Genomic DNA, 20,299 nt, shown 5'->3' with positions numbered 1-20,299 from the left:
GTTCTGTTATTGAAATGAGTACAGGTGAAAGAAAGTCTGATAGAAAACGACATGATGTTGCAATTGTCCTTGTTTGTCTTTGGACATGTCTTTCTGTCCTTCAAAAGTCCCTCCTTGTCCTGTTTTTTCCAGTACTACAGACTTAAAAAAGCAGAAGCACAGCAGTGCTCATGTGCCTTGGCATTCACATCCACATCGGCTGTTGGACTGTGAACCCCATAGACGTTTTACATGTGCTTTGTCTCCGTATCTGTTTGTTTGTTTTTTTTTGTAAAAGAGAGTTTTCTGTAAAATACCTTGTTCATGTGGTCATTGGGTGTGGCTGTCTTGTTTCTGCTGTTCTGTTCTATCTCCTCTCTCTTTCTCTCTCGCGGTAACTCTTATTCTTCTTCATTCTCTCCCACTCCCCCGCATTTTCTCTCACTCTTTCCTCTCGCTCACTCGCTCAATCTCTCCTTAGCTCTCTCTCTCTCTCTTCTTCTTCTTCTCACTTTGCACTGCTTGATTCATCGGGTCCATTGCATTCATCACATTTATTCATTCATCGCATTCATTCTCATTCATTCTCACATTTCATCTTTTCCAATCAAACTCCATTGGCATTCCATTGCCTTCCATTCTGTTGAATTATTCTAATCCCTCTTTTTAATCTTTTCTTTTTTCTTTCACGAACAAAAAGCTTACTGAAAGACAACAGACAGGAATAATTCATTGGCTGTTAAAGACTAGGTGTATGTGCTATTTGTTTGTTGGGGAGGGGGAAGGAGAGGCGTTGACCTTTTTTTGTTCTTCCGTCTCCATCGTTGCACCATCTTCCCGTCTTGTTTATATTTTGATCTCCTGTAACTCTGTACTACGGCAACGACGATTACAGCACAACGACCACTCCGAACCTATCGCAAGCTGGCAACGCACAGACACATCTCATTCACTCAGACACACAATATATATATACCATCCACATCTCATTCGCGCCCTACTCTCTCACAAAACAAATTTATTTCTACCCCCAAAGGCACTTTTTTTCATTGCCTATCAATAGATTCATCCTTTTCCCTTTTTGCACCCTCGACCTTTGATATCCCTTTTTACTCGAAAAGCCCCTGTTGTTTTTTATTCTCTTTACTGTTTTGCTGGTAATAATACGTTTCGTCTCTTTTTCTTTTCTTTTTCTTTTTCTTTTTCTTTTTTTTTATTACTTGTCCTGATATTAGACTTTCTGTCATATCAAAAAAGAGAAAGATCCACCTAGTTCAACTTTCGTAAAGCCATCAACAGCTAATTACTAGAGGATTTGCTGATGGTCAGCAATGGTCACACTGGGCCTATTCGACCACACCGTGACAGCAGCCACAATAACAGCGACAACTTCTACCGCAGCAACTACATAAACGATAGCAACAGCAACAGCGCCAGTAACAATAGCATCTCTTGCAGAAGTACTAATACTGCTTTAGACGGAGTGAGAGCATTCTCCGATCATTCGTAAGGACAAAAAATAGATAAATTAATACACCAAAAAAATAGAGAGTGAGGTTGTAATGAATACGTGTTGCACAAGAGTGGGGACAACGTGAAAACGATATTTAAAAAAAAAAAAGTGAGCCTTGGCATAGTTTTTTTGGCCATGGGTCCTTTCATTTTTCTCTGTTTTTGTTTCTTTACCATCAGGCCATGGTTACCCATGGTACACCATGACTTGGAATTCGATTTTCAAATGATGAGAGCTTTTTTTTGTGCTCCCACTTACAGTTTAGTGATCCTAATTAACCATACATGCCTATTCTTTTCTCTCTCTTTCTATTTCTCTTTTGCTCTCTTGCCTTCATTTATTCTCTTTCCACTTTCCCTCCTCCAAATCTTCACCTTCTCTTCCCTCTCCCTCCCTTCACCTCTCCTTCTCCCCTACCCTTCTCCTCACAACGTTGCTCTACTTGCCATGTTCGAGGCGCACAGCAGGTCGACTCCTGCTCGTGCTAGAAGACCCTCTTATCCACCTGATCTGCGACTGTCAATGAACACCAACAAAACATCCACCCTTCACCATAGACCCAGTCAGAAAAAGACCGGGCAACGGTCCATCCGTCCAGTGAAGGAGTCGACATTTACATCAGCAACCTTGACACCATCAACAACTGCCGCCACCACATCTAATATTTCCACCTTCACTCCCGCAACTATTTCATCCACTGCCTCTGCTGAATCTACATCTGCAGCAGCGATCAAACGGTCAAGGAGATACAAACGAGGTAGACGGCACAACAGACGCAACACTCTTGATCAAAAAAATGGTCATGATGATGACAACAGCTTCTCTGTTGATACAGTTCCCAAATCACCCCCTACCTATGCCTGCATTCCACCTTCCCCAACCTCTCCCACTCCCACTTACTCTCATCCTCGCTTCCACTCTCTCTCCTCAGCCAACTCTCGTTCACACCCACAACATCTTTCACAACCAATGGACAGTGATGGTTGTGAGAGTGACTACCTCTCTTCAGTCTCTCAGCATTCCTCCTCAGCGAGGTCTGCTCGAGTTCGTCGAGGACGTGTCAGTAGAGTCGTCAAAAAGAAGCCCCAAAATGACTTACCATCACAGGATTTGATAGAGAGACCAGAATTCTCCCCCAGACCCTTCAGCTTCCCCACATCGCCCTCGGATTCAGGTGCTGTATTCCACAATCATACCCCAATCTCATCACGATCATCATCCGTAGCACCATCACGACCACTCTCTCCACTTCACCACGTCCATACCGCACCCCGTCGTAGCTTTGAAAGCATCGACAACTGCCTCATGAACAACGAGTCGCAGACTGTGGCATCGCTGGCCGACCCAGTAGCGACTCCATCCACCTCAGCTAGTCAAATCCCAGAACCATCATCTACAGAGCAATCGATGGAACGCACAATGTCAAAATCAAAAAAGAGGCGAATTAGAAGGAAGAATCGCCTGTCAATCTTGCTTGTTAATAACCCTGTTTGTGAAACACTAAGAAATAAGAATGAGGATGAGGATGAGGATAAGGATGAGGAGGAAGACAAGGAGGGAACCAACAACAGTGTTTCATCTCCAGCAACAGGTCTGCCCCCTTCCTTGAAACATAGCCTTTCGTTAAAGGCTCGCGAAAGTTCTATCCTTATCCGCCGTGGCTCTGCTCCGGCTCTTCAATCCGATGAGCCTGATGCAGCTAATTCTCAAAGCATAAATGAGTCAGCTGACTCCTCATATGCATCTCATACCATCCAGAGCAATATGGATTGTCGAACTCAAAGTCGACCTCAGTCAATGCTGAGTGTCCTTGACGAGTCTGCAGAATCAACTAACGATGTAACGGCCAGTAGAACTGCAGAGTCGGAGAAAAAGGATAGTCCTCTCAGTAGGCGACTCTCGAGAAAAGCACTCAAGGCTATATCGGCAGAAGTTCAACGACAATTGAACGAGAACGCAAAAAGAACTTCGTTGCCTGCATCGTCCCCGTCCGACAAAGTTCGTCCTTCTTTGGCAGCAGTCATTTCAAATGCCGAGTCTTCTGAGACGCCAGGGAGCATCCCCGGGTCCCGTAAATTCCAACTTGAGGACCGTCCTCTCACAAGAAGATTCTTCTCGAGCTCATCTGACTTGGCTAGACCAACTCGGAGTGTAACGATGACGGATTTATCACCAGAGCTGATCTCAACAGCCAAAGAGGCAGGAACAGGACCGATCGACCGATCACTATCACCTTCTCCCACACCTATGCCACGGTCTCTTGCACATCCCTCGCCAGAAGTCCTTGATGCTCCAGCGGCCACACCACTGCCACCATCGAGTGCAACATCGATCCCCGCACCGCCATCGACCTCAACTGCCCCTCCTCCTCCTCCTCCGCCACCTCCACCACCACCACCACCGCCGCCACCACCACCACCAGCAAAAGGTCTGCAGACTACGAGGACACCACTTCATATCTTGACCTCGAATGTGGGCAATTCCCAGCAGGGTGTAGCTACTCCTTCCACTACTCAAGGTCGAAATATTGTGGCTCGTCACATCTTGCGTTGGGATGCGCTTTCTCATAACGATATCTCACAGACTGTTTTCGATACTAAGCCCCATCATCGCCAGTATCATCGCTTCCATAGCTTGCATCCTCGAACAGGTCAAAAGTGCAAAAGTGGTATCAACGGCCATCTGAATCGGACTACTACGCCAGGTCACCCTGCAGGTTCCTCTGCAAAGTTTCATGCATATGGTCCTGGAGAAGGCTTTGGACCCAGCTTCGGGTTTAATCATGAAGCAACAGATGGTGTCTTAAAAGGGGCCACTGAAGCGCTCGCAGGGTGTTCACTTGATGCACAAGAGAGGATTACCACTGATAATCAGATAGGTCAGCCTGAAGGTCCCCCTCAAGAAATTCCTGGCCCAAGGGAGGGTCATATTATTAGTCCAGATAGCTCACTTCATGCGGTTGACAAGGAAGAGACTTTAGGGCCTGTAGAAGTTCCGACTACGATTGAGATGGATATTCAAAAGTTTGAAGGTAAGAAACCGTGTGTAGAATAAAGTACATGGGATTATACTAGAGCAACTTGAATGGCATGGATGTTAATTTTTTTTTTCTTCCTTTTTATTATTACGATTAGAGCTTTTTTGTATTGATCCTGTCGAGGAACAGAAACGACTCAAAGCCAAGGAGACGATTCAACAAGCCAAGTATGTTCTGTTTCTTTTATTCCTTTCCTTTCTTCTTCTATTTTCATCCTTTCTGTTGTTACGTGTCATATCGAAATGTCATTGTCTTCTCTCACTAATGTCCTACTCATCAATTTGTATTGATTAGTGCGAAACCCAAGGAAGTCACATTGCTGGACGTTCGTAGAGCAACTAACGTATCAATCGGTCTCTCGCGATTGATGAAGCGATACAAGTCATTCGAAACGCTTCGCTCTCTGGTGTTGTCCCTCAATATTACAGCCACTCCTCTTGCCGCTAGCGCCTTAACTTCCCCGCCAGTTGCTGATAATAATCCATTTGATCTCGCCGCTGCTGCAGCTGTCTCAAGACGACGATCTCTAGCACTTATGGTTTCATCTTTGAATAATCTTGATCCAGATAAGAAATCATTATCCAGTCCCACAACTGCAACTGCAGGACGTACTCCTGGGCCGATCCGATCTGGCGCACCGATTTATTCCAACAGCTCAAACCCATCTCTTGGCACGCGCTCCAGGTCATCTTCGTCGCTAACCAAGCCCAGTTTGTTCCAGTTGTTTGGCCCTCCAACTCCTCCACCACTACCGGCTATTCCAAAGACGATGATGCCCATGCCACTTGCTGCTCACCCACTTTTTGCTAGCTCAGGATCAAGCTCGTCCCTTCTTTCCATTGGCACTGATAATGCCTCATTCAGTTCACGCTCCTCGACACCTGCTGCATACCAGAATCATCTGACCCTAGATGACTTGTTGACGCTGCAGCCCCTTTTGCCAACTGAGAAGGAGCGCTCAGCTCTTGAAGTCTATCAGCGCCAACATAAAGCAGAGTTTTTGAATAACGAGTCCGAGGCAATCCAAAAATTAGGTCTTTCAGAGCGCTTCATGTATGCGATGTGCAAACCTATCTTGACACCCGTTCCTGGTATCCCCATCTCGGGATCCGACTCGGTGGCTTTACAGTGGGCTAAAGCACCATCCGTCATGTTCAAGGGTGGGTTCTCATCTTTGAACCTCAAGAATAAGTCTGGATCAGGTTTATTATCTTCGCTTGCTGGGTCATCAGCAAACTGTGTGGATGAGGATCCATTGACGATGGAAGATTACCTGTTTGCAGCGATCTGTATGCTACGCTATGACTCGGATCTGGCTTCAACTTCAGAGCAGATCAAGGAGCTTATTAAAGGTTGCGATGCGCTCCGGATGAATGAGGATTTGAAAACTCTCTTTTTAGGCGTGTTGAAAGTCGGAAATATGCTCAACACAGTGTATGGTCGCAAAAAACCATCATGGCAACAGCAATACCATCCACCTCAGGCATCCACACAGCCAGCTCAGCCACAGCAGCCACAGCAACCGCAGCAGCAACCACAGCAACAGCAACAGCAACAGCAACCGCAACAGCAACCACAACCACGGCCGAGGTCACTTCATCTTGCAAAGTCCATGCCTAACTTGAAAGGCTCATTCAAGGCCTCTTCACCTTCTTCATCTCATCCAGCTCCTCTTGCCGCTGCACCGCCACCACCTTCTGGTGCTCCTCCGCCACCACCGCCACCGCCGCCACCACCCCCACCCCCACCAATGCCCTCTCAGCAGAACCAGGGTCAGAATTCTTTGCAAGCATCAATGCAATCCCAGGATCAACAAAATGGAGCTGCAGGATTCCGGTTACATAGCTTACTCAAGCTTCGTGATGTGAGGAGTTTGGATGGCAAGTCGAACCTTATGCACTATCTCGCCAATATGGTGGCCCAAACCAATCCGGAGATCTTGAATCTACCGGAAGAATTCGCAGTTCTTTCGAAGCTGGAACAGTACAAGACTCGAGAAATTCTGGAGCAAGTTCTGGAGCACCAGAAATCCCTTCGGAAGATGAGGACATTCCGACAGAGGCTGCAAGGCAAGATTGAAGTGATCACTATGGGCCTCAAAATGAAGGCAAAAGCAAAGGCTAGAGCAAAGGCCACTGTTATGACTCCTAGTCAAAGGCATCAAGGAAGAGGACCTCTTGATGATAGTGAGGATGAAAGTAGTGAAGAGCAGAGTACTTGTGACGACGACGAGAAGGATGACCAAAACAAGGATCAAGAACAGGAAGACGAAGAAGATGATTATCAAGGTCAGGAAGACGACGAAGAAGATAAACAACGACGAGAGGAATTGCTGATGGCCAAGCAGGTGGTAGCCAAGTTGGACGCATTCCTTGATGAAGCCCAGACCAAATATGAGGATTTGGTTGATCTGGTGGAGACATTTGATCTCAGCTGGAAAGCGACTGCAATCTACTTTGGTGAGAAGACTGCGGCCGATGTTCTTGGTACAAACATGGGGTTGACTCGGTCATCGGAACTGCAACAACAACAAATGTTCAACCGATTACAGACAGGCCCACGAAAACCACCAGAGGAGATTTTTGCTTTGCTCCATGAGTTCTTTGGACATTTCCGTGAAGCTCATCTGCAGAATGAGGAAGTCAAGCTCCGAGCCAAGAGACAGGCCGCCGCCACAGCTGCAGCCCATGCGAAGCGTTCAAAACGTCGTGCGTCACGAGCATCGCGCCCATCATCTACCTCGAGTACAGCAAGCTTTTTATCCTCCTCTTCCATCACCTCTTCTTCCTCCACCTCCTTATCTTCTTCCTCCTCAAGGGATAGCCTCAGTGCTCAACTTGGCAGCGCACTTGCGCTCTTGCGAGGTGGAGGTTCACGCCCTTCGTAATCGGATCCTTGTTTTTATCTTTTATCTTTTATTTTTATTTTTATTTCATTAATTTCTTGTTTTTGTTTTTTAATGCGTATCTACTAATTATTTGTTACTCATCATTTTCCATTATCACCCACTATTACCCACTATTACCCACTACCCACTAATAACATGCATCCCTACTATAATAACTCCTAATTTATATCGCTTAGTTTTTTCATCATTATTGTACCACTCATTGTTACTTTTAACTTGTACAACAGCATCAGATTAAGCAACAACATTACTGTCAATTTTTTTTTTTTTTTTTTTTTTTTTGTCTCAATAAACTTTTTTTTAAAAAAAATATCTGGGTTGAGTTTTTTCTTCTTAGTATTTTGTTTCGTGAGAGAGAGGAAGGAGAGTGTGCTTTATTATTATGCATGTATATATAATGAATAGATGCGAGAAAGAGTTATTTTTTTTAATTAGTCCAATCGCTGACGCTTGTTGGCCAAGAAGTCAGTCAGGTTCTCTCCTCGTGCCTTGACATCGATACGCTCATGCAAATAAACACGTTTGCCCTCTTGTTCCGTTCCATAATCCTTGGAAGCCTGTCCATGGCCATGCAACTGATATTTATAAATGACGAGACCTTCTAAACCTACGGGTCCTCGAGCATGTGTCTTGTTTGTGCTCACCCCTACTTCAGCCCCGAAACCATATCGGAATCCATCTGCAAATCGTGTACTGGCATTCCAATAGACGCCTGCAGCATCAACACCTGCCATGAATCGTTTCGCCTCTAATTCATCTTCTGTCAAGATAGCATCTGTATGTTTCGATCCATGTTCATTAATATGTCGAATTGCTTCTTCCACTGATTCGACGGTCTTGACAGCCAAGGTCAAATCCAAAAATTCAGTATCAAAGTCCTCTTCTTCATTAGCAGGTTGAATCTTGTCTTGATGATCTTTGACCCATGATGACGATTCCTCCCCTTGCTCTCTTTGGAGAGATTTCAAAGAAGCTTGATCCAATTTGAGAGTAATGTTGTTGTCAGCCACCAGAGTCTTTGCAAGGTTGAGAAAGAATGAATCCTTGAGATGAGATGCATGGACGATTAAAGTCTCGGTTGAGTTACAAGCAGCTGGATAGGATGTCTTTGCATCCACTACCACCTTTTGAGCAAGATCGAATTTGGCAGATTCTGCAACATAAGTTGAGCATAGTCCATCAGCATGTCCAAGAACAGGGATTCTGAAAAAAGAAGTGAAAAAGAGAGAGAGAGAGAGAGAGAGAGAGGTCATAAGTTCGATTAGTTATTGGATGATACAAATAAATAAAATAATGACTCAACTCTTTATTTTTCTTTTCCTTTTTTACCTTGTGTTCCATTGAATGTATTTTACAAGAGCATTGCTGCCACGAGGAATGACCAGGTCGATATACTTGTCCTGTTTGAGTAAGCCATCGATATCCTCTCTAGATTCCACAACTTGGATAGCATTCTTCAAAGCAGCGATAGAATTAGCGGCACTGTTATCGGCTCCTCCCCCCTGATGATCATTATTATTAGATGGCTCTGCCGCCATTGTGGCAGCCACTTCCTGCATGGCTTCTTGAATGGCTTTCGAGACAGCTTCACAGGTATGGAAACTCTCCTTACCACCTTTCAAGATGGCAGCGTTTCCGGATTTGATGGCCAAAGCTGCAATATTCGCCACGACTTCGGGTCTGGCCTCAAAGATGACCAAGAGGACACCTACAGGGCAGGAGACCTTGTAGAGTTCTAATCCTGTATCGAGTTTAGAGGCCATGAGAACCTTGTTGACAGGGTCCTCTAATTGTTCAATATCCTTGATTCCCTGCAACATGGTCTCGAATTTCCCGGGTCCTTCCAAATCCAATCGTTTGAACAATGAAGCAGATAATTTCCCAGCTTCGACTTGAGGCTGAGCTTGATCTTTATCTAAACGATTGCTGGCCAGGATCTGAGATTTGGCCAAGGTCAGATGTTTATGGATCGCTAATAAGAAGGCGGATTTTTGACGGGTGGAAAGGGTTTGGAGAACATTGGCTGCGTCGCGAGCGTGGGAAGCGATTTCTGTGAGTCTGTCCATGTTTATTTTTTCGAAATATAAAAAAAAAAAAAAAAATGTGGAGGAACAGGTATATAACAAGAAGAAGGAGGAGAGATGCTAGAAGGGGAGAAGACTTCCTCAAAGTTCCTGGGAAATTAAAAAAACCTTTCGGAGTGATTTTGAGTCACGCTTGTGATATGAAGCAGTCACTATGGGCAAGATACATGTACCAGATTAATTTTTTTAGTGTCAATTATGGACCGGGTTCCTCCTCCCTAGGAGCAAGGTGCAAGATGACGTGAGTATCACACCTACCCAGTCCCCATGCTATCAGTTCATTTATGATCTATAACACGTTAGTAGAACGCTATAAAAAAACCTTTTTCTCTTTTAGTCCAAAATGGGGCCCACCTCCTATCACCCGATTTATGTATTTCATTTCATTTTTTATTTATCACATGAAGAATGATAAGAAAGTGTCTTGCAATGGATCATCCCGCCTTTTTTTTTTTTTTTATTTTTTTTTATTTTTATTTTTTATTATTGCTATTGTTATTACTATAACCGGTTACTCTTTTAAACAACCCACCATCTCCTTGGGGCCTCTGAGGTTGTTATGATTATATTTTATCTTCATTATCTACGCTCAGCTTGGTTAAAGATGAGCGAACCTTGATCGTTTAATGCTTTGTAAAATATAACGAATAAGTATAATTTAATTTTGCAGCGATAAATTAGTAAATTTATATAAACATATAAAGACGCGTCTTGGTTTTATTCAAAAGGGGGGGGGGTAGGGGAGGGTTTTCGTGGCATAAGATAAAAACAAGAAAAGTGACCTGAAAACCGTTTAAGCTTATGGCTTGAGCATTATGTTCACTAACAACCAACGAATATAATGACGGCGACTTTCTTTTTCTTTTCTTTTTCTTTTTCTTTTCTCAACATGCAAGATTATGGGGGTTCGAGCTTGACAATGAACAGTATTTAACGACGACATTGACAAGGAGATGGCGCATAACTGCGAAAGGGGGAAAAGAGTACATTAATAGAGCCATACATAGTGAGGGGGATATTATTCAAAGGAGATAAAACCAACAGGCGATATTCCCTCCTGGAGATTTTGAACAAAGCTTTAGACAAGATTTATAATATATACATATTCTAAATTTATTGTTATTTATTATGTGATGAGATGGACTATTATTAAGCTGGGAGCATCGTTGCATATTTGTTTAGTAACTGGTCAGCCTTCAGCTCTTCTGCACCTGCTGTTTCTACGCCTAGTACAACATAAATATCTCCTGTATCCTTCTCCTGTATCATGACACTGTATCCAGGCGGAAAGTATGCACCATTACCGGCTGTTGCAGCAAAAGGTTTTCCCCATCCAAAATCTAATTTCGGCCCCTTCAAGTCAAATTGGCACCAGCTCGTCAATACCATATCTGCGACCCAGACAATACGATTAGGGAGCTTACTGTTTTTAGGGTCTTCGAAAAATGCAATTTTGTTGGCAATGGCTTCTGCTGAGAGTTGAACATTCAAGGCAGTTCGAATGGCGACAGCAACACGAGAAGCTGCCTCGAATGTCGGGGAGAGTAGATCAGGACGAGAGACAGCAGCACTCCATAAGGTGTTGAAGTTCCCAAAGTATTGTTTTGACATGTTTCCTTGAGGAGCTCTTTCTCGACCATTAGCTGCCATCGCCACTTGCTCGATCTGGGACTCGGAGCTAGACCTTCCCTCCAGTCTTTCAACGATTGTCTTTTCGCGAGCACGGGTGATGACACCAGAAATAAGGGAAGATAATGCATCACCTGTTGAGATCCATAGATCACCAGAAGTGGGTGAGAAGTCGCTCTTTAGCTGTTCAAGAGTGTTTTTGGTGAATCTCCATCGTGAAACAAATGATGGTTGGAAGAAAAACGGACATATTCCCGCCTCCTGAGCAGGAACAACCTTGAGTGGAGGAGGAGGAGATGGAAGCGTCTTTCCTGTTGAATTCTTGAACAGGCCAGAGAAATATTGACCAGGATTATGAGACCAATCATTTGGAATATCTTTAAAATCGATGGGTTCGCCTCGAGCAATTTGAGCCCAAAGTTCAAGGAAATCGAGAAAGCCGCGTAAATCAGTAACTTCATGATTTATGGAGGAAGCTACGGCTATGGTTCCACATGAAAACTGTTTTTGACAGAGGAAATATATATATATATATATATATATATATATATATAATGGTGAGATTGAGTGGCAGGATGGCATTGAGTATACTATGTTGAGTGGAGCATAGAGCATTACCTGAGTTACTTTCACCATCAAAATCTTTGCTAATGGAAGGAGAATCTGGTCATTTCGGGGAGATACATCGTCCGTATCGCCGACAAACGGAGTATCTTTTGTTTCGACCAGAAAAGGTGTACCCTGGATATTTGCAGGATCCAGTGCGATGTAGATCTCATCCTTTCCTTCATTGGTACGGACCGTTCCTGTAACTGGTGGATACAGCTCGAGCGCTTCAGCAAGAGAGGATGTCAGTTTCTCGATCACTTCAGAAAAAGGCCTGGTTGAGGGGTGAAAGAACCGGCGGTTTTGAATTTGTGAGGGTGGATTCATAAGATCCAAGCCATGAAGTACAATGACCGATGGTGGAGGTGGGAGGTTGTATTTGTTGGAGGGGAAGATGGTATAAGTCTTGACAGTCATTTTTTTGAGTATATAACTTTGTGGATAATTAGTAGACAGTAAAGAAAAGTGCGATGGATCAAGGGTTGATTTGGCCAAGCAAAATAGCGAAGACCTTTTTATACAATGTCCTTCAACTGTAGATGCGAGTGTCATCTTCAAGTCTCCACAAACTTAGAAATAAAACCCATGTACATGTACATGAATATTTATATCTATACATTGTGCATTTTTGTATTTTGGGAAATAGGACGCAACGTTTGGAAGCACTCTTAGTTTGGGCTCTAACTCAAGGCTGGCAGCTGGGAAGAAAAAGTTAAATTTGTCACCCAGTACCGTATGTACACAAACGTTCGAGCCTGTTTCCCTCCTATTTGATTAGAGCCGGCGTGGTGCGGAGATGTAAATTCGTAGGTCTTTTAGGAAGCACCCAAAATGTGGTCGCAGAAAGGTATAAATTTCAATGTAATGGTATATCTATATCTTAGCCCCCAGCTGTATATATATATTATATATATACCGTACATCATTTTACAAACCGCAAGCATTCTTTCCATATCCAAATGCACTCGCTTCCAAATCTTTTATTTGTCATGAAAAAAAAATAGTGTAGAATAAAAATTCCTTTCTCCTCCAAGTAGCCCTTTGAATCGCTAAATCTGGTGGTTTACCTTTTTGTTTACGCTCTGCAGGACCCTTTTTTTTTTTTTATAAATTCATGACTGTATCACAAGCACACAGTGCTATTTTCAAAGTGCAACCTTAGGGCAGACAATCTTTGGGAGGAATCTGTGTAACAGTAATTTTGTTCAGAGAAATCTGATCGGAGCAATTTGTTTTTTTTTTTTTTTTTTTTTTTTACAATGGAGGCAACAGAGGATTTAGGCGAAGTAGTTGGAATTTATCAAATCGTAAAAGAAAAGCGCCACAAGGGTGTTGTAAGAGCTCAGCAGTGCAACACAACAAGTAGCAGAGACAAGAGTATGAGGATGCATTCGCGAGAAAGACAACACAATTGATGTATTCGCTTATTGGGGGCGAGTAAAGACTGAGACCTAAATTAGTCTACACACAATCTGTGCAAGCATACTATTTATTATGAGAGAGATGATCATTAAGCTGGGAGCATCGCTGCGTACTTGTTCAGTAATGGATCAGCTTTCAACTCCTCTGCACCTGCTATTTCCACTGCCAGTATAACAAAAATATCTCCTGTATCCTTCTCCTGTATCATGATGCTATATCCAGGTGGATAGAGCCCACCACTACCGGCTGTCGATTCAAAAGGTTTTCCCCATCCGAAATCTAACTTGGGACCTTTCAAGTCAAATTGGCACCAGTTCGTCAATATTATATCCCCTTTCCAAACAATACGATTGGGTAGCTTGCTGTTTTTAGGGTCTTCGAAAAATGCAATTTTGTTGGCAATGGCTTCTGGTGAAAGTTGAACATTCAAAGCAGTTCGAATGGCAACAGCAACACGAGAAGCTGCCTCGAATGTCGGGGAAAGTAGATCAGGACGAGAGATGGTTGTACCCCATAAGGTGTTGAAGTTCCCAAAGTATTGTTTTGACATGTTTCTCTGTGGAGCCCTCTCTCGGCCATTAGCTGCCATTGCCACTAGCTCGAGCTGAGACTCGGAGCTAGACCTTCCCTCCAGTCTTTCAACGTTTGTCTTTTCGCGAGCACGGGTGATGACACCACAAATAAGAGAAGCCAATGCATCACCTGTTGAGATCCACAGATCACCAGAAGTGGGTGAGAAATCGCTCTTTAGCTGTTCAAGAGAGCTTCTAGTGAATTTCCATCGTGAAGCAAATGATGGTTGAGAGAAAAATGCAGGTAGTACGGGCTCCTGAGCAGAAATAATCTCGAATGGAGGAGGTGGTGGCAGGGTTGCTGCTGTTGATTCCTTGACCAGGCCAGAGAAATATTGGCCAGGATTATGGGACCAATCATTCGGAATCTCCTTGAAATCGATGGTTTCACCTCGAGCAATTTGAGCCCAGAGTTCAAGGAAATCAAGAAAGCCTCGTAGATCAGTTACTTGATGGTTTATGGAGGAGGCTACCGCAATGGTTCCGCATGAAAACTATATTCCATAGAAAAAATTAACATGCTGAAGGTTGAGATGATATTAAGTGTACAATGTAGAGCTAAGCATGGGACCATTTTTTTTTTCTTTCCTGTATATTACCTGAGTTACTTTCACCGCAAATATATTTGCAAATGGAGGAAGAACCTGATCATTTCGAGGAGCTATATCATCCGTATCGCCAGCAAATGGAACATCTTTTGTTTCGACCAGAAAAGGTGTACCCTGGATATTTGCAGGATCCAATGCGATGTAGATCTCGTTCTTTTCTTCATTGGTACGGACCGTTCCTGTAACTGGCGGGTACAACTCGAGTGCTTCAGCAAGAGAAGATTTCAATTTCTCGATTACATCAGAAAAAGAGCTGGTTGGAGGATGAAAGAACCGGCGGTTTTGAATTTGTATAGGAGGAGAGAAATCCAAACCATGAAGTGCAATGGTTGATGGTGGAGGTGGGCGATTGTATTTGGTGGTGGGGTAGATGGTATAAGTCTTGACAGTCATTTTTTATTTTTATTTTTATTTTTCTTTAATATGCTTGTGAATTAGTAGACAGTAAAGTCAGTGGGATGGATCAAGGGTAGATTTGGTCAAGCAAAAAGTAGTGAAGGCCTTTTTATTTAAATTCCTCTGCTGCGGGAAATCTGCGAGTAGATCTTTAGCGTCATAACCAATTTTTCCTGTGTCACTTTCATGGTGCGAGAATCATTGTATATTTATATTATCTGTATTGACCATGAATATATTTCTTTCCAAAGCAGATCAAGAGCTTGCATCCAATTGATATGCAGAAGCTGTGTTCAGACCTATCTGTTCATGATCATACTGATCGTGGACAATTTAGAGTCAACATTCTGTCTCTGCAAGCCACTCACTCTCCCACTCACTCACTCACCCGCTCATTCTCCATTCACTCCACTTACTCCATTCACTCCATTCAACTCTCCTCTATTTGGTGAAAGGCGATGGAATTGGATAGATTTGCGATTAAGAGGACAAGACAGACTGTGTCGGCTGGCATTATTTAATTCAGCATTTAGATTGTCTAGATGAACTGCGAAAGCTGATTTCGGCATTGGGCATTGGGTTTAATGCAACGGCGGAAATTGACTGCAGCATTCGGATTCAATACCCCTGCGGAAACTGTGGAAAGTACCAACTCAATTTATTTATTATAATTAGAATGATAAAAGGGCAAAATATTCACAGATTATGAAAGACAGAGCAATTAGTCTATTCCAATAAGACATGTTCATGTTGAGAAAAAAAAGGGTGTAAAAGGTCACCGCTAGAAAATCCTTTGTGAGTTTAAGAGGAGACGGGACACTCAAAACGAACAGTTTGATTCTCAGCTCGGTTTTCCACAGAATATGGTTGACGCTTGCATCATTAAGGATTCAGCTTCGAGGATATAAGAGAGAAAGGTTGTAAAGGGCTGTGATCCAACTGTTGTTACTACTTCCACTGCAATAAGTGCTACGCTCTATGTCTGGGAAGAAAGCCAAGGTCCAAGTTTTAGATCAAGAAGCGTGGACAAACTTTGTTTGGATACAGTGCTTGATAAAACTATACCCGCGGCTACGGAGCCAATCTAGTCATGAACCCTCTATAATGCTTTGAGGGATAAGATATGAAGCAAGTGGTCATATGGGCTTGTGATGGAGGTACTGGGGCCTGTAAAAACAAAAACTTGTACTATATACAATCTGTGTAAGCATGCTATTTATTATGAGAGAGATGATCATTAAGCTGGGAGCATCGTTGCATACTTGTTCAGTAATGGATCAGCTTTCAACTCCTCTGCACCTGCTATTTCCACTGCCAACATAGCAAAAATATCTCCTGAATTCTTATCTTGTATCAACATGCTGTATCCAGGTGGATAGAACCCTCCAGTACCACCTGCTGCATCAAAAGCTTCCCCCCATCCAAAATCTAACTTGGGGCCTTTCAAATCAAATTGACACCAGTTCGTCAAAACTATATCAGATTTCCAAACAATACGATTGGGAAGCTTAGTGTTTCTGGGGTCTTCGAAAAATGCAATTTCATTGGCAATGGCTTCTGATGAGAGTTGAACGTTCAAAGCAGTTCGAATGGCGACAGCGATACGAGAAGCTGCCTCGCAAGTCGGGGAGAGTAGGTCGGAGCGAGGAATGGTAACATCCCATAAGATATAGAAGTTCCCAAAGTATTGTTTTGACATGTTTTTTTGTGGAGCTCTTTCTCGAACATTAGCTACCATTGCTAAATGCTCGATCTGAGACTCGGAGCTAGATCTTCCTCCCAGTCTTTCAACGTTTGTCTTTTCGCGAGCGCGCGTGATGACGCTAGAAATAAGAGAAGCCATTGCATCACCTGTTGAGATCCACATATCACCGGAAGCGGGTGAGAGATCGCTCTTTAATTGTTCCAGTGAGCTTTTGGTGAATTTCCATCGTGAAGCAAACGATGGTTGCAAGAGATACTGGGATATTCCGGCCTCTTGGGCAGGAACAACCTCGAGTGGAGGAGGAGGAGGAAGGGTTGCGGCTGTTGGTTCTTTGACCAGGCCAGAGAAATATCGACCGGGATTACGAGACCAATCACTCGGGATCTCTTTAAAATCGATGGCTTCACCTCGAGCAATTTGAGCCCAGAGTTCAAGGAAATCGAGAAAGCCTCGTAGATCAGCTACTTGATGGTTTATGGAGGAGGCTACGGCTATGGTTCCGCAGGAAAACTAATTTCCACAGAAAAAATTAACATGCTAAAAGGTTGAGTGGCAGGATTACATTGAGTGTACCATGTAGAGCAGAGCATGGAGCTTTTTTTTTTTTTTTTTTTTTTTTTCCCTTTATATATTATACCTGAGTCACTTTCACAGCAAGTATACTTGCAAATGGAGGGAGAAATTGGTCATTTCGAGAAGCTATATCATCCGTATTGCCAATAAATGGAGTATCTTTTGTTTCGACCAGAAAAGGTGTACCCTGGATATTTGCAGGATCCAATGCGATGTAGACCTCATCCTTCTCTTCATTGGTACGGACCGTTCCTGTAACTGGTGGATACAGCTCGAGCGCTTCAGCAAGAGAGGATGTCAGTTTCTCGATCACTTCAGAAAAAGAGCTGGTTGAGGGGTGAAAGAACCGATGGTTTTGGATTATTGCAGGCTGGAGAAGATCAAGACCATGAAGGACAAGAGTTGATGGCGGAGGTGGACGATTATATTTGTTGGAGGGGTAGATGGAGTAAGTCTGGATAGCCATTTTTGAGTATATACTTTATGAATTTGCAGACAATAAAGCAAAGTGAGGAGGAATCGGGAGTTGAGCAAGCGGAGAAATATAGCGAAGACTTTTTTATATTTTAAGCCGCTGTGGTGCTGTGTTCACAATTTTTTATTTTAATTAATCTGCAAAAGCCTAATCCCATATGCTTGGAATTGGATACACTCATAGTAGGGCTCTTTTACTTCTTTCGGATGAGCATGCTGTGTATTGAATGGAGTGAAGCGACGCCAAGAACAAAGTAAAGTTTGACATTTTTTTTTCTTTCAAGTCTTTCTCCGGGCTGAAAACTTGGGTTATATTTGTTAGACATTACTTGTGAACATGTGCAGTAATATTACTATTCGTGTACAGCGTTCAGGAAGAGCGCAATATGTCATCCAAGGAAAAAAAAATAAAATAAAATAAAAAGGAAAAGGGATGCATGAGCTCATCTTTGAGCAGGTCCACGTGGCCATATATTAAATCTTCAGGGACTCTGTTTGATGGAAGTGCTTTCACATCCAACTCTGGTCCACATTCAGGGCGTTGTAAGCTGAATTTGATTTTATTATGGAGAAAAAAGAGGAGTGACCTAGGATTTGGGCGAAGTAGTCAGAGTTTTGTTGAATCCTCAGGGCGGATCGGTAAGTTGGTAAGAACAAATTAAAGAAAAAAAAAAAAAGTTTATTGCTACTTATTATTTATATATATAATTATAGGATCTACGATCATTAAGCTGGGGTCATCGTTGCATACTTGTTCAACAATGGGTCAGCTTTCAACTCCTCTGCACCTGCTGTCTCTACGCCTAGCATAATAAAAATATCTCCTGTATCATGCTCCTGTATCAAGATGCCGTAGCCAGGTGGATAGAACCCACCACTACCGGCTGTTGCATCAAAGGGTTTTCCCCATCCAAAATCTAACTTGGGACCTTTCAGATCAAATTGGCACCAGCTCGTCAATGGCATATCAGCTTTCCAAATAATACGATTGGGAAGCTTGCTGTTTTTAGGGTCTTCGAAAAATGCAATTTTGTTGGCAATGGCTTCTGGTGAAAGCTGAGCATTCAAGGCGGTTCGAATGGCGACAGCGACACGAGAAGCTGCCTCGCAAGTCGGGGAGAGTAGATCAGAGCGAGACATGGTTGCACCCCATAAGGTGTTGAAGTTCCCAAAGTATTGTTTTGTCATGTTTCTTTGTGGAGCCCTATCTCGGCCATTAGCAGACATCGATACTTTCTCATTCTGGCACTCAGAGCTAGATCTTCCCTCCAGTCTTTCAACGTTTGTCTTTTCGCGAGCACGGGTGATGACACCACAAATAAGAGAAACCAATGCATCACCTGTTGAGATCCACATATCACCGGAAGCGGGTGAGAAATCGCTCTTTAATTGTTCCAGTGAGCTTTTGGTGAATTTCCATCGTGAAACAAATGATGGCTGGAAGAGAAACGGGCAAACTTTGGCTTCCTGAACAGGAACAACCTCGAATAGAGGAGGAGGAGGAAGGGTTGCGGCTGTTGGTTCTTTGACCAGGCCAGAGAAATATCGACCGGGATTACGAGACCAATCACTCGGGATCTCTTTAAAATCGATGGCTTCACCTCGAGCAATTTGAGCCCAGAGTTCAAGGAAATCGAGAAAGCCTCGTAGATCAGCTACTTGATGGTTTATGGAGGAGGCTACGGCTATGGTTCCGCAGGAAAACTAATTCCCATAGAAAAAATTAACATGCTGAAGGTTGAGTGACAAGATGACATACTATGTAGAGCTAAGCATGGGCCTTTTTTTTTTTTTTTTTTTTTCATATATATTACCTGGGTTACTTTCACAGCAAGTATACTTGCAAGTGGAGGAAGAATCTGATCATTTCGAGGAGCTATATCATCCGCATCGCCAGCAAATGGAGTATCTTTTGTTTCGATCAGAAAAGGTGTGCCTTGAATATTTGCAGGATCCAGTGCGATGTAGACCTCATCCTTCTCTTCATCGGCACGGACCGTTCCTGTAACTGGTGGATACAGCTCGAGCGCTTCAGCAAGAGAGGATGTCAGTCTCTCGATCACTTCAGAAAAAGGCCTGGTTGAGGGGTGAAAGAACCGGCGGTTTTGAATCAGTGCAGGAGGCTGGAGAAGATCAAAGCCATTAAGTATAATGGTTGATGGCGGAGGTGGGAGATTGTATTTGTTGGAGGGGTAGATGGTATAAGTCTTGATAGCCATTTTTGAGTATATGCTTTGTGGATTTGCAGACAATAAAGCAAAAGTGAGAGAGGGTAACGTTGTAAGGACCTTTTTATATTTTAGACCGCTGCCGCTGTGCTGTGTTCATAAAAGTTTTCCGTTAATTAAACTGTTGTTTTCACCATCGGCCTAAAAGCTCTGAGTTGGGCTCTGATTGGGGGAAGGAAAAAAGTTAAATAAATATAATATGTGTTTACAAACATTCCATGCCGATCATCTTTTTGTTTTGATGCAGGTCAAGAGCTTCGCCCCTATTGATTGTAACAAACAGGGATTTCCTTGACTGTAGGCAGCACCAGCAGCACTAACAGTACGAACAGCACGAACAGCTCAAACTTTCGTCTCTACAAACCACACCGCCACCTTTTATATTTTTATTATTATTATTTTTTTTATTTGCATTACTTTTCATTCATTCACTTATTTACTCCACTGACGGTACTGGAAATCGTTAGCTTGCAAGTCGTCGTATATAATCAATAGGATGAAACAAGCTGCGTCGGCTGGCATAATGCAATTCAGTATTTAGATAGTTTCAATGCAGCCGAGAAAG

General features: G+C 43.2%; 7 protein-coding genes across 7 annotated transcripts; 2 read left to right on the top strand and 5 right to left on the bottom strand.

Moving 5' to 3' along the window:
- Nucleotides 1-1,217: 1,217 nt before the first annotated feature.
- BCR41DRAFT_158579 (hypothetical protein) lies at nucleotides 1,218-7,506 on the top strand. Its single transcript, XM_022019635.1, has 4 exons — nucleotides 1,218-1,485; nucleotides 1,960-4,523; nucleotides 4,627-4,696; nucleotides 4,824-7,506. Exons 1-4 carry the CDS (start codon nucleotides 1,301-1,303, stop codon nucleotides 7,414-7,416), a joined length of 5,412 nt encoding a protein of 1,803 aa, XP_021878127.1. The 5' UTR covers nucleotides 1,218-1,300; the 3' UTR covers nucleotides 7,417-7,506.
- Nucleotides 7,507-7,775: 269 nt separating this feature from the next.
- Nucleotides 7,776-9,537, bottom strand: BCR41DRAFT_424722 (Aldehyde/histidinol dehydrogenase). The gene is made up of 2 exons (XM_022030478.1): nucleotides 8,767-9,537; nucleotides 7,776-8,640 (listed from the first exon to the last, which is right to left on the bottom strand). Exons 1-2 carry the CDS (start codon nucleotides 9,501-9,503, stop codon nucleotides 7,869-7,871), a joined length of 1,509 nt encoding a protein of 502 aa, XP_021878126.1. The 5' UTR covers nucleotides 9,504-9,537; the 3' UTR covers nucleotides 7,776-7,868.
- A 1,133-nt stretch (nucleotides 9,538-10,670) lies between these two features.
- On the bottom strand, nucleotides 10,671-12,229 carry BCR41DRAFT_388825 (transferase; the record flags this gene model as incomplete). The annotated part of the gene is made up of 2 exons (XM_022028043.1): nucleotides 11,769-12,229; nucleotides 10,671-11,651 (listed from the first exon to the last, which is right to left on the bottom strand). Exons 1-2 carry the CDS (start codon nucleotides 12,171-12,173, stop codon nucleotides 10,671-10,673), a joined length of 1,386 nt encoding a protein of 461 aa, XP_021878125.1. The 5' UTR covers nucleotides 12,174-12,229.
- A 2,060-nt stretch (nucleotides 12,230-14,289) lies between these two features.
- BCR41DRAFT_340159 (hypothetical protein) lies at nucleotides 14,290-14,763 on the bottom strand (the record flags this gene model as incomplete). The annotated part of the gene is made up of 1 exon (XM_022022183.1): nucleotides 14,290-14,763. The coding sequence occupies exon 1, from the start codon at nucleotides 14,749-14,751 to the stop codon at nucleotides 14,290-14,292; it is 462 nt and encodes a 153-aa protein (XP_021878124.1). The 5' UTR covers nucleotides 14,752-14,763.
- A 1,167-nt stretch (nucleotides 14,764-15,930) lies between these two features.
- BCR41DRAFT_360006 (transferase) lies at nucleotides 15,931-17,548 on the bottom strand. The gene is made up of 2 exons (XM_022025293.1): nucleotides 17,097-17,548; nucleotides 15,931-16,969 (listed from the first exon to the last, which is right to left on the bottom strand). Exons 1-2 carry the CDS (start codon nucleotides 17,496-17,498, stop codon nucleotides 15,992-15,994), a joined length of 1,380 nt encoding a protein of 459 aa, XP_021878123.1. The 5' UTR covers nucleotides 17,499-17,548; the 3' UTR covers nucleotides 15,931-15,991.
- A 1,089-nt stretch (nucleotides 17,549-18,637) lies between these two features.
- On the top strand, nucleotides 18,638-18,995 carry BCR41DRAFT_360003 (hypothetical protein). Its single transcript, XM_022025292.1, has one exon. It carries the CDS (start codon nucleotides 18,645-18,647, stop codon nucleotides 18,975-18,977), a length of 333 nt encoding a protein of 110 aa, XP_021878122.1. The 5' UTR covers nucleotides 18,638-18,644; the 3' UTR covers nucleotides 18,978-18,995.
- Nucleotides 18,996-19,320: 325 nt separating this feature from the next.
- Nucleotides 19,321-19,716, bottom strand: BCR41DRAFT_326380 (hypothetical protein; the record flags this gene model as incomplete). The annotated part of the gene is made up of 1 exon (XM_022021614.1): nucleotides 19,321-19,716. A coding segment is annotated over one exon (396 nt), but the record flags the coding sequence as incomplete, so codon positions are not given.
- Nucleotides 19,717-20,299: the final 583 nt, after the last annotated feature.

Source organism: Lobosporangium transversale, assembly GCF_002105155.1.
Source record: "Lobosporangium transversale strain NRRL 3116 chromosome Unknown BCR41scaffold_40, whole genome shotgun sequence".
Lineage (NCBI taxonomy): Eukaryota > Fungi > Mortierellomycota > Mortierellomycetes > Mortierellales > Mortierellaceae > Lobosporangium > Lobosporangium transversale.
Note: the sequence above shows the minus strand (reverse complement) of the source record. Positions and strands in the feature narration are given on the sequence as shown.